The 13,258-nt window shown below is 39.8% G+C and overlaps 1 protein-coding gene across 5 annotated transcripts in view; it reads right to left on the bottom strand.

Moving 5' to 3' along the window:
* Positions 1 to 13,258, bottom strand: part of HMGA2 (high mobility group AT-hook 2) — a 142,274-nt gene that overhangs the window by 118,633 nt on the left and 10,383 nt on the right. For 3 of the 5 annotated variants that reach the window (XM_036454829.2, XM_045588221.1, XM_036454832.2), the window contains exon 3: positions 9,249 to 9,299. The exons of 1 other annotated variant lie outside the window; for it this stretch is intronic. In XM_036454829.2, the coding sequence (XP_036310722.1) occupies positions 9,249 to 9,299 (51 nt within the window). Of the gene's footprint in view, positions 1 to 6,529; positions 8,785 to 9,248; positions 9,300 to 13,258 lie in introns of those variants that run through there. One more of the 5 variants, XM_045588220.1, reaches the window with a different exon arrangement.

The following is a 13,258-nucleotide window of genomic DNA, read 5'->3' as shown; positions in this document are numbered from 1 at the left end:
TATATAATTCGTTGCTTTAACACCTAGTGATGTTAAAAGTGATTTGATACACATGAATTGTATGCAGTATGAACAAAGAGAACTGACACTTTAATTATCTGACATTTACCTCCTATATGCCCGCTGCCACCTCCACCCCCACCATCACCACAGTTGAATATGTCCATAAGATCTGGCTCTCTCTCTCTCTTTTTTTTCTTTTTTGTGCAATCCTTTCTCCCACTTTCCCAACACCCCCGTTTTCTTCCTCCCATCTCCCACCACCAGAGCTGTCTGCCTGGTTTCTATCTATGAGTCTGTCTTCTGCTTGAAATACCTTATCTTTTACAGCTTTTCTTAATCAGATAAAATTTGGCCACAATTTCGATAAATCAAATCTGTATATGAGAGAATGTAACCTCAGGCTCACTAGCACAACACATTCATGGATTATATATAGCTAAATTCAAATAATGATAGCGTTGCTAACATTTGGAAAGCAACATCATCACTTCTATCAAAGGAACTGTTAAATTCTAAAGCGTTCAAAAATACTTGAAAAATGGGATTTAATTTAGCTTCCCAACTTCAAAACACAGTTCTCACGCAGTAATCTTGTGGGCTGGTATCGGATTTTCCTTGTCAGATCCCAACACTGTAAGCGCCCCCAAGGCAGCCAGTTGGCCTCTGCGCCCCCAGGACCTACCGCAGGGCTTGACCCATGATACTGTCAGAGACTTGAGCAACCCCTTCAGACAAATGGACAATCACAGAAACAAAGGGCCTCACAACCAGAGCCCTAGTGTTTCTGTGGTGAGCCAAGCAAGAGAGAAGCAAACAAATGAGCAACACAAAGGGGTTCAAGCAGATTCTTCTCCATCTGCCGCGCCCAGGTGTCCGTCTTACATGCTGAGCCTTCTTGCACAATACTGAGCTCAAGGAGACACTCAACGTGCATTTTCTGGGTTAATGCAATGAAGCCACAGCACGAAGGGGTAACATGGGCTCCCCCGGGTCACACAGCTAGCGTTAGTTATATGATCTTTTTAACACTCAAACAGGACTGTTCCAGCATCATACGGCAGCCTTCCTCGGCCTGCATTGAAAGAACTATCCTTCCACCACCTGGCTCTAATGTAAGAGTAAACTTGGTGTGATCTTTATGGGTTGGAACAGGGGGTGAGGACTTGCTAAACCACACCTATCCTGCAGCCACTCATCAACACCTGAAAAAGATGTCTTATCTTTCCAAATCATGCTTATTATAAGAATGAATAAATAATGAATGAAAGTCACATTTCGGTGTCCTAGCTGCACTGAATTCCTCCAGAGGATAGAGTTTGGGGGGAGCCTGGATGCATCAAATTGACAGATAATCTGGAAACCTTATGTTTGCCAAGACTCCCAGCCTCTTTCCCCCAAACCTCTTTTACCAGAGTTGACAACCGGCTCTTGGCCCCACCCTCAGCTGGTGGAAGCGCTAATGAGCAGTGAATCAGCCAAAGGGCAGGCATCAGGTGGGAGCAGGGAAAACAACACAAAGAAGGGGACAGGAGGCTGGATCATCTACAAACCCAATCAGCAGTCCCTGGATAATAGAGCTGGCTGTAGTAAGAAAGGTGTCTGTGGTTTACACCCCTAAATACTTGGAAGCCATCAGTTACAGATAGAACATTCCTGACAGACACTTAAACAGGAGAAAAAGCATGGGTACATTAAGCAAGCTGCCCAGAGGCGCTCAGCTCATTCATTCATTTGCAGAGGTCCTTATTTCAGTCCAGCTAGATGAAATTCCATGGGATTGAAATTTTGCCCCCCAAAAATGGTTATGTCAAATACTGATGAGTTTAGAAAAATTCTTTGATTTTTTTAAAAAATCTTAAAGGCAGACTCCACTCTTAAAAAAAGAACAAGTGTTCTCTTAAATATGGAGTAACAGTTTTACCTATCTTGCCTAGTTAAATATATGACATACCGTATGTTAATTTTATTTATATAGAGCATGAGGGTATACAATTTTAGAAACATTTACCATGAATACTTGGATTTGGATAAGCATACGTAAATATGTGTACGTACGGTAGCATAAAATCTTAAACACATTTATTGTCATATAAAATGGTCATTGAATTCCATAATACTTGTCACGTAGTTAGAATGAAATTGAGATAACTTTCATGGCCCACATTCTATCGATCTGATTACATTTTTGTGGAGAAACAGGACATTTATCGGAACCACCTCCTGTCTATTTTGCCATTCAACCACTGTGGGGAGGAAAATAAGTTCTTCCTTTGTCATAGTTTAGTAACACATGGCTATTGTGGTCCTGTGGTGGGGTCACTTAAGCAGCCGACCCCAAGGCCAATGCTTTTATAATTTAAAGGATCTGGTAGGAGTTGGCCATGCCAAACAGCACTGGATGACCAAGTAGGACAGTTATCCATCTCTTTGTTTAAGACTTCTTTTAACAGGATAATTAAGAACAGCACTTTAATATTTAAACAAACAAAAAAGAGAGTAATCTCGAGACAAAATGTTAAGAATCAAACCCAATTCTTGCCTTCTGAGTATGATTTATTAGTGTCTTCACATTTAATCCTGCAATTTTAAATAATCATTTTAGTGACTTTTACAGTATGCTATTCAAAAGCAAAATAAACAGGTCACTTTTCTCCCACAGGGTTCTGTTCTGCAAAGTATTTCACTTTATCACACAATATTGCAAAGGAGGAGATAATTTCAGAAAATACCACTCACTAACTTTGAGCACGTTATATATATGTATATTTTATTTGCTAAGCATATACCAAAATGTGTTTCAGAGGGACCATCTCCCTCTTTTAAAGCACGTTATTATTACACATTTCTAAGGGGAAATGACTTCGCCTTCAAAAACTCCATTAGCAGACAGTTTTTGAAGCTAGGAGAGTCTTTTCTTTCCTCACTGATTCCAGTGAGAAGTTATAATTATTTGCAGTATGCATTATTGAATATTCCATTCTAAACATCGAAGTTATATTTCAGTGTTGAATTACAAATGGATAAAAGTTTTTTTGTTTGTTTGTTTGTTTGTTTGTTTTAAGTAGCAAACATCTAGAGGGGAAAAGTAATAGGAAGGAAGACCTAAGGTTTTAACTTCAACATTAAATTTTCAAAACATTAATGGTTGGGATATTTAGAAGAAATCCAGAGTTTCAATCAGGCTAGTTAAATAGGTGTGAATTCTTATTCAGTCCCCTTACTTGATTTTCAAATCATCACTTACATTTCTAGATTTCCATAAACTTGGAAGAACAAAAAGCCCTTATTGTGCTATCTGGAATCCTCATATGTTTGACTGACAAATGAAATTACATCACTTTCCTGTATATCACAAGCTCTTTAATAAAGAAAGACAACTGTCCCCAGAAACAGATGAACTAGGATGCATATTTTTAAATCGACATACTAGCACACACACCCCATTAGCAAATAAAGAGAAATGCTAGTGCACACACCCCATTAGCAAAGTCAGCAGCCCCAGGAAACAGCTGGGGTCTGTTAGTTAGTTCCTAGTGACCAAAGTTAAACTTCAGCATCTGGTCCTTAGGTCAATGTCTAAGTCAATCTCAGTATCCCTAGAATGATTTTTTTTTTTTTCTTTAAAAACCATTCACTCATATTGGAGAATATTTCCCTTTGGTTATTAGTTTCCTTTCTAAAAAAAGATATTCTGAAAACAAAACACCCAAACACATCTTTTTCTCATTGGTTTATTCTTTATTATTTTGTCCTTGCTTCTTTTCCCCCAGAAGTAACAGTTGCTTCACTAAGCAACATCTGGATGGAGCATTTCATATATGAGGGTAACATCTTTATTATTTATTCCATTGTATCCTGAGCCTTAGTTTCACTGTCTAAAAACATTCTCCAAATATTTCCATCACTAACCGTTGGAAGCTGCCTATTGCCTCCACTAGCAGAAAGGTGCGGACAAGGAGTCCGGAAGGCTGGTCAACCTTGAGGCTCCGGCAAGGGTCAGAGGCATACACCACTGTCTAGTGAGACAAAGGGAGCTGAAGCAACTTCCACCTTTTAGTCTCATGTGAATCCTTACTGATAAGATAGTTGCCTGTTGCTAGAAAGTGCCTGCCTAAGGGCTATAGGTATATCCCCAAACCTGAAAGGATCAGGGGGCCTGAGCCAAGTGGAGTCCTCTCTTGGGCTTCCACCTGGCCCCCAATTCCCAAATTAGTGTTTTCTTGTCTTGTCTCTCATTTGTTTGTGGCCTCCTCCATGACCTGAACCCTGAACCTGAACCCTGAACCACGTGGGACGTGGGGGACACACTCTCAACTAACTCAGACAGGTCAGGAGATCCCTTTTCTAGGCAAATAATGAGAAATGCAAATATTAAATGCATCGATTCAATTGGCAGAAGGGACTAGCAGAACCCAATACAGGTTGTGAGAAACCAGAATATCTCTCGTAGTGAGGCAAACAGCAGAACTACTTCTTTTCAAATTGACAAACAACACAGGACACCAAAGCTCTATAATTAGAAGGCTTATAAACTGTAATTTAAAATGTTTCCCTTAACTGTAAATAGACTTACAATGTACTTAAGTATTATTAGCAATTCTTAAACTTGATGATGCTCAGCATATATTGAAGACATATGATACCACCAAGGCACTTGGTTAATTTGAAGCACAGCTATTATTACTTTACCCATGTGTAACTACCAGTAGCTACAAGTAATTAAAACATAAAAGTGTATGGTGGAAGTAAGCATAATTTCTTTTTCTTTTTTTTAAAATATATTTTATTGATTTTTCACAGAGAGGAAGAGAGAGGGATAGAGAGTTAGAAACGTCGATGAGAGAGAATTATTGACCAGCTGCCTCTTGCACACCCCCTACTGGGGATGTGCCCTCAACCAAGGTACATGCCCTTGACCGGAATCGAACCCGGGACCTTTCAGTTCACAGGCTGACGCTCAATCCACTGAGCCAAACCGGTGCTGGCAGTAAGCATAATTTCTAACATTTATTGAGCACTTGGCATGTGCCTTGCCTTTTATTAAGACTTTTTGTTTTTTGCAAGCATTATCTTATTTAGTCCTCTAAACAATGCTGAGAAATGTACTGCTCTTACCAAATGTTTAAGGATGAGGAAACTGGACCTTTAAAAGGGCATGCAATTTGCACAAGATTATAACTAGTTACTCGAAGGTCTAGACTTTGAACCCAAACCATCGGAATCTAGACCCTGAGTTCCCAACTGTTAGTTGCAGGAGAAAAGTTAGGTCCTACTTCTCTCTCCTTCCTTCACACAACTTTCTCTTCTACATTGACTAGGACACACTTTTGGTTAATCAACCTTTGAATAACCTATCAAATACAGATCCCAATCACATCAGATGGGAGGGTTACACTGTAGGCATGTTTTTCCAGGCCCATTACACCACACTGTAAAATTTACAAGACATCTCTTTTAAAGCAAAGAACTTGAAAACAAAACAAACCACCCAAAAGAATAACAGGGGAGCAGTTTGGCTTTTAGACCATGTACTTAGTAAATCCAGTCAATTGAAAAATATATCTCTTAACACAAGGAAATCAGTGAATGACACTGTTGGAAAGCATTGAACTTACTATAAAGTACAAACCCATTTCCTAGGGAAAATGCAGTAATTTATTTCCTTGGTACAAGCTTTCCAGTGAAGAATGCCATTAAACTGGATGTATTGCTCTGACTGGCTGCATACTCTACCCAACAGAATATATACAAGCAAAGAGGAAACATGCTGTCTAAAAAAAATATACAATTTCCTTTTATTTCCCCTTCTGAGTAGAACACCTCTTCTTTAGGGAACAAGTCAGGAGCATATAACAATTCACTACATAACATTTTCCATTCTGACAGCCAGAAACAATGAGAAACCAGGAGAATCCATGAGGACAACCCAATGATTCTCAGAAAGGCAAGAGTTTCTGTGGTGGATGCCTCACATCAGCTTCTTATCCAGCAGAAGATGAGCAGCCTGAAATCCAGATCTCCCCCATATGAGCAAGAATTCATTGAAGAAAAGACACACAGATCCTTTAATAAGCCCATGTTTTATTCCAGCTTGGCTAAAACATCAGTTGTGTGGAGATCAGTAGTAGAAAATAAAGCTGTAAAGATAGGAGGAATAAACTGTAGAGATCTCAAAATGCTAAGGCAGGCTGTCATTAACTCAGTGGGCAGCTGTGGAACCACAGAAAGATTCTGAGAAGAGCAGTGACATGACTGTCACCTATGGAGATCAATGGGAAAACAGTGTAGGATAGCCCAAAGGTAGGGGAGATGAAAGGTAGAAAGAACAGTTAAGAGGCAAGATTTGGAAACAGCTTAAGTGTCTGTCTATGGATGAATGCATAAAGGAGCTGTAGTGTGTTTGGGTGTGTAGATATGTATATACCTATGTCTGTCTATCTATCATCTATCTATCTATCTGTCTGTCTATCTATCTATCTATCTATCTATCTATCTATCTATCTATCTGTCTTTGCCAAAAGAAAGAAGGAAACCCTTCCATTTTGGTGCGTAGAACTGGAGGGCATTGTGCTAAGTGAAATGAGTCAAACAGAAAAAGACAAATATTGTATGATATCATTTATATGTGGAATCTAGAAAAGCTAAACTTCTAGAAACAGAGAGTAGCATGGTGGTTGCCAAGGGCTGGTAGGTGGGGGGCAAATGAGAAGATTTGGTCAAAAGGCATAAATTCCAATTACAGGATAAGTTCTGGGGATCTAGCATGGTGATTATAGTCAACAACACTGTATTATGCACTTAAATGTTCTCACCACAAAAAGAGAAATGGTAACTATGTGAGGTGATGGAGGTATTAACCAATGCTACTGTGCTAATCATTTGGCAATATGTATAAAATGTATCAGGTCAGTATGTTGTATTCCTTAAACTTATACAATGTTATATGTCAATTACATCACAATAAAGCTGGAGGAGCTTGACAGCTGTTGTGCTAAATTCCATTGTATTTGCTTATAATTTATTTCACTGCATTTTAGCAAAATTAATCTCATGACTTCAAAGAGTTTATTTTCTATTTTCTTTCTGCCTACTAGAAAGTTTATACAGGTCTTTCTTATTGATCAGTTCAATGGGATAAGATATCCTTTCAAAGTTCTGATGCTTGAAAATGGCAGATCTATATTCAATATGCATGCCAATACCACCTTAGTTAACAGAGAACTCATGAGAGTAGAATGCCAGGTGCACTTTTTGAAATCTGAGTCAGTAAAAAAAGACCTTGCAGCTTCCTTCTCACTGGTCAGAACACTCCCTCCAGCAGGCCTGGGTGCATGTCAGAAGGCTGGAAGGGCACATGGGTGGGTGCTCCAGTGATTCCCAAGTGCACCCAGACTTGCAGCAAATCCCACGAAAACACCAGACTGTGTGGGAGGAAGCCTCCAGATGCCAGGCTCTAAGCACTGACATTACCCCTGCTGCTGGAGCCCTCCCAGCTGAGGCCTGAGACATCACGCAGCAGAGACAAGCCTCTCTGCTAGCCCAGCCCATACTCCTGACCCAGAGAACCCCCGGGCATAATAAAAGGGGGTTTTTGTTTTTGTTTTTGTTTTTTACATTATTAAGTTTGGGGGTGGTTGATTAAGTTATAATAGATAGCTAGAATCCTATGTACAAGAGAGGTGATAAACCAATGGTTGTAGAGCCCAGACTCTTAATTCTGGATGGTGTATTTCAAAAGATTAAAAATCAAACATACTCAGAAGAGAGTAACAAGAATGTTCATTTATGGAGGGAAGAAAGTATAAATGAAAGGACTGGAGATATTCAAACCAGAAAAGAGAAAAAGGGTGTACGTCCATTGTCTTCAAATATTGGAAAGGCTATCATGAGTGAAAATCAAAACAATTACTCTGTGTATTCAAGGAAGAGAGGCCTGGGGACAATGAGCAGAAGCTAGAGGGAGTCAGATGGAAGAATTCTCTAATGTTCTGAGCTTCTCCGGAAAGAAAAAGCAGCCTTAGGAGGTGGTGAGTTCCCTAACATTCAAGGTAATCAAACATAGATGATCACCGCCCGGTGGGTGGGTTTGGAGAGAATTCATTTATTGACCAGAAGTTTGAATGAAATGCTCTTACTTTAAGGTTATGCTGTAACACTGAGATGTGTTTAATCTAAAGATCAACCCCATTTCCTTGTTCTAAGAAATCTAATCCCAACACATGTTGAGCAGAGGGGGGAAAAAATACAAGATGAATAAGATAAATGAAAAGCAATACCCAGGTATAAATAGAACGTGATGCAGAACTTCAGAGGTAGAAATGGCAAACTAACAGGAAAATAGAATCCAGCACAGCAGCAAAGGAATGTTTTGAAGCACAAACCAAGGAAGAGAGAAAAGGAAAGACAAAGATTTCCATCAGTGGCAATACCATGTAGAGAGGATGTCTCTTTCTTTCTTGGCAAACAGTTTGATTCATTTCTAAGACTTTTCTCTTCTGTCTGTGGGAAAGACAGACCAGAACATGGCAGCGTAGCAGCAAAGGGGAGGAGGTTCAAGTGGCAAAATGAGCGAAGCTCTTTAGTGATCACAGAGTGTCTAGCCTCAAATAGATGTGTGTGCCTATAGGGTCAAGTGATAGGCATGGAAGCCACTGTGGATAATAAACGTCGGGACTTAAGAAAGACTAAGGTAAGCAAGAAACACTGGAAATTAAAACTTGGTTTTCTAAAACAATGGCCAATATGGAAAAAAAAAAAAAAAAAACAGCACTCACAAACCACCTAGAAAATGAGATGTGTCTAGAGCAAAGCCACAAAGGAAACAAAAAAGAAAGAAAACGTTAAAAAGTTATCTCAGGCACATTTCATCTGAACTTTATCACCGTTTGTAATCAACTTCTGAGGTTTCATAATACCCTTTAACCTTAGTTACGCAACCCACTGAACAAGTCATCTCATTGTTACCGGGCTTGAAGGAAGAGGGGAGACTCTTTTCGTGTTGATAAGAGATAGGAAAAGGAGTCACTCCCGGGGGGGGGGGGGGGGGGGAGTGTTCTGAATCAGCTCCTGGAGCCTACTGGTAAGGAGTGGTGATAATCTTTCGCTTGCTCGCCTTAACCCATTCAAGACTCATGGCACCTGGAGTTAGACATGCATGACACTGAAAAAGTAAAAGTAACTTTCATTTGAATAAGCAGAAACTTTTCATTAGAAGACAAAAGTAGAAATTGTTTCTTATTACTCACCCATTTCCTAGGTCGGCCTCGTGGCCGTTTTTCTCCAGTGGCTTCTGCTTTCTGCAAAATGAAAAAAGAAGTCAAATGGTTGCCTACCTGACACCATGCACCAGGACTCACAAGGCACACATTTGAGGTGTGCTTGCCCTGACTTGCAGAGGCGATATTAAGAACTGTTTCAACCATCTCTTTCTTTTTTTAGGTTCATCTTCTCCTTTCTTGATTCTTCTTCTTTTTTTTTCATTGTATGATGTCAATAGATACATCCCTCACCACAAAAAACTCCCCTAAAGTGATTTTCTTTTGTTTCCATCCATAATAAAGAATGATTCCCACATATCCACAATTACGTCAAGTATTTTAGAAAGTTAATGTTTCTTAAGCGATGATTTCCTTTCCATGTCACTAAAGTCACAAAATTTAATATTAGTGTATTGCTTTATAATTTACAAGGCACTTCTAATCTACATTGCTAGTCAAAAACAAGTCTAAACATATATAAGACGTAGGATGCTGATTTTTTTTTTAAACATTTGCTTATTTCTACAGTTAATTTCCTATTCCTTACCAAAAAACAATCACCTGTCAATAAGTTCACTTACAGCAGAGGGGAAAGTAGCTGGGAGAAAGCATCCGTATTTGTCCTTGAATTGGAAACTATGGATATTAAAATAATAATAAATGTGCACATTAACTCTTCACTCAACACAAAGATGGCATTAATATATTTTCTATTTTAAGTTTGTTTTATTGCTTTACTTCATAGATTTTTTTTCTGGTATCATGGTTATTTTTTCCCTTTGACTCAAAATTTAAAATTTTCTATCAAGTATTTCCCCCTATAATCACCCTATTCCAATCCCCAAATACACCAACACACACACATCACACATACATACACATTACATACACCTTCTATAAAAACAGGATAAAGAACAGTTAGTTCATACTCTTTTGTGTACGAGAATCATTCCAAGGCTATCTAAACACAAAAATGTAGGTAAGCTGAGCCATAATAATTTGTTTTGCATTTTACTTTTGTTACCTGGGGTAGCAGCCAGTAGGCACTTAATACAATGATACTAAAATTACCTGATATAACTGTCTACACTGCCAAATGAGAATCTCCTCTTTCTCGCTTCAATCTGCCTGGTAAAAATAGGTGGAGTCAGATGATAGATAGGTAGATAGACAGATAGACAGATAGGTAGGTAGGTAGATAGATAGATAGATAGATAGATAGATAGATAGATAGATACAGAATAAGCCACACGATTTCTCACTAAATAGTAACTCCCTGGCCTGGCATTAGTATCCAACAGGTCCCATGCATTTAACTCAAACTCTGTATAATTATAATGTTAGTTCACACTGACTTAGCATTTAAAATACCCCAGGCAAAGGGCTAAATCACTCACTTATTATTTTAATCCTTACAAGAGCCTTGCAAGGTAAGTATTACTTTCTTCTCTTATTTTGCAGATGAGCAACTAAATTTTAGATAGGGGAGGTAAACAACTCAAGGGCACACACAAAGCTGGTAAATGGCAGATCTGGGGTTTGAACACAGTTCCATTGGGCTCTAAGGACTTGGCTCCTACCTCCCAACAGGGCTGCAACCTTCCCACAGGCATTTGCTACCAGGAGGAGATACTTTAACTAAAGCCCTCACAGATTCAGCTAATTTCCCAGAACAGAAGGAAACCCGGTGGAGCCTTTTTCTATACCCCTGGGACTGACTGCTCTGAATCGCCGTCTCCTACTTTCTAGTCGCTTCACAGAGGCATCGCTTATTGTCAGGGGTTAGTGGTGGTGTCTTAACTTCAATCATAAGGGCATGAACTGGATAAGTGAGAGCCTGGAGTGCCCAGTGAGCCACACGCTCTTTCTGGGAGGGCTCTCAGAGAGAGAGGGTAGTATCTTAACAGAAACAGACTCCTCTTTGGGAAGGTTAGACCCAAGCCCCTGCTCTGACATTTAGCGTTAGGGCTTTGGGCAGGTCCCTGAAAAACCCCCATGTGGTTTCCTATGTGAACTGGAGATAATGCCTCCTGTGAGGAGTGCCCTGCCCGCCCTAAATGCCCGCCCTAAATGAGGTGCTGAGAAATGTTCCTTCCCTCCTAAGGCGATGGAACTCTTGAAGGGAAAGTTTTTCTTCAGGTTGGTCCAATCTCACAGGAGGTTCGGTCAATGCAAATATTCCATTACACCCACCTGCCACCTTTAGAATGAAGCTTTTAAGAAACCCTTTGGCTAGGACATAGTGAGCTACACAAGCACAAAAATTGCCTAATACAGAAGCAGTGTCTGATTTGGTATAACTTACCCAGTGGTAAAGTTCGCCAACATGGAAGATAGAAACCCTTCCTAATAGGCTTGGTGATGAGAGGTGGAGTTGAGGGGAGGGGGCTTTTGACCTTCAAGGCTAGCTGCACCCCAGGCTTTCCCAGCTCAGCTGTGAGGTGTCAGGGGCCCTGGTGGGGTCCGGATGCATCTAACTAAACTCTGTGGAAGAGAGGGCTGTTTCCTAAAAGGGTTTCACTGCACTTCAAAAGCCAGAGGAAGCCAATCTCTCAGAAAGAAAGCCCTGCAAACCAGAGGACTTTAAAGGGAGCATCTCACGAAAGGCCTATTCAAGAAAAAAAATTCTGCACCATTTTCCAAAGGGCCAAAATATCACACTGTCACCTGTAAAAAAGCAGAATGGCTGCGTGTCTTCAGGCCAGTGTTACATGTAAACCGAAACCCTCTTCTGAGACTCCATCTAGAAGAAACACATTAGCTGTGCTGTGTGGCCTCGATCTGGGAGGTTTTCATTGTTCCTTACAACCCACATTATTTAATCATTCCGATCAAACCTCACAGACGCTGCAAAACAGGTTAGGGTTTTCTTTTGTAAACCAGCATCAATCCGGGGCTTTTCCATAATGCAAAGCACAGGCGTTAGCTTCCCCCGTCCCCCTACCCGCCCTGTGTTTAATGCTCTCCGGGATATTATTTTTCCATAGAAGACAAACAAAACATTCTGGGATCTTGTTTTGTTTTTAATATGTCAATATGTGTATACCATGGAGGGGTCTATTTGGTTTTCCTCTGCCAGAGTGGAATTGGGTTCTATGCTGCAAACACATATAATTTGACACACAAAAACTCATGTTAAATGTTTCCTGCTTATCTGGGAGAGAAAGCAGAAATTCTACATTTGTGAGAACTGAAATTTCAGACCATGACTGGCATTGTTATACTATTTGCAACTATCATATCCTATCTTGTTAAAAGTGTTAATGCTTGCCCTCATTCATACTGATTTGTTCAAAAAGTTTAGCTTCAGACCTGAATCTTTAATTTTATTATATACTCAGAAGCAAGTTCATAAGAGCTGGGAGAAATGCTAAATGGGAAATGTAATTCTTTCTTTCCCTAATGAGTTCTGATACTCCAAGCTTCTAAGTGCACTCTGTACTTAAAAAATAATGAAGGAAATTCATCTAGCAAGTATAACTCTTGAATTTGAATGAGTGCTTTGCCTGGTGCACAAGACATGCTTACTATGTATTTACTGAAGAAAGAAGGAATGAAAGAAACACTGCTGTTTATGTCACGTATGTGTCTTGTTTCCCTCTTGCTTTCAGAATTCTTCAGCTTGGTAGGACTTGTGGGTAAGACTTTAAAAAAGCATTTCATCTTTAACAAGTTAAGAAAATTTCTGGGTGTCTAATGACCTCCAAAAGCATAGCCCTTGGGTTTAACTGGGGGACAGAGTTCTGTGGCACACATCTGCAACCCCTTTATAAGTTTGTAAAGAGCTGCCATCCAAAGGTTTCTCAAAACCCAACTTTCAACGTGCATTTCCGATTACTGAAGATAACAGTCTCCTGGCAAATATCTTATAAAATATTTGACAAGTTGCATGTAATACAGGAAGGATCACAAGCTTTAGGAGGAGATTTGGATTCAAATCCAGGCACTGCCACTTGCTCGAGTTGAACATTAGATGTGTCAGTTTCTCATTTGTGAAA

Source organism: Pipistrellus kuhlii, unplaced genomic scaffold (assembly GCF_014108245.1).
Source record: "Pipistrellus kuhlii isolate mPipKuh1 unplaced genomic scaffold, mPipKuh1.p scaffold_m20_p_3, whole genome shotgun sequence".
Classification (NCBI taxonomy): domain Eukaryota; kingdom Metazoa; phylum Chordata; class Mammalia; order Chiroptera; family Vespertilionidae; genus Pipistrellus; species Pipistrellus kuhlii.
The sequence above is the reverse complement of the archived record's forward strand: the minus strand, read 5'-3'. Positions and strand labels throughout refer to the sequence as shown.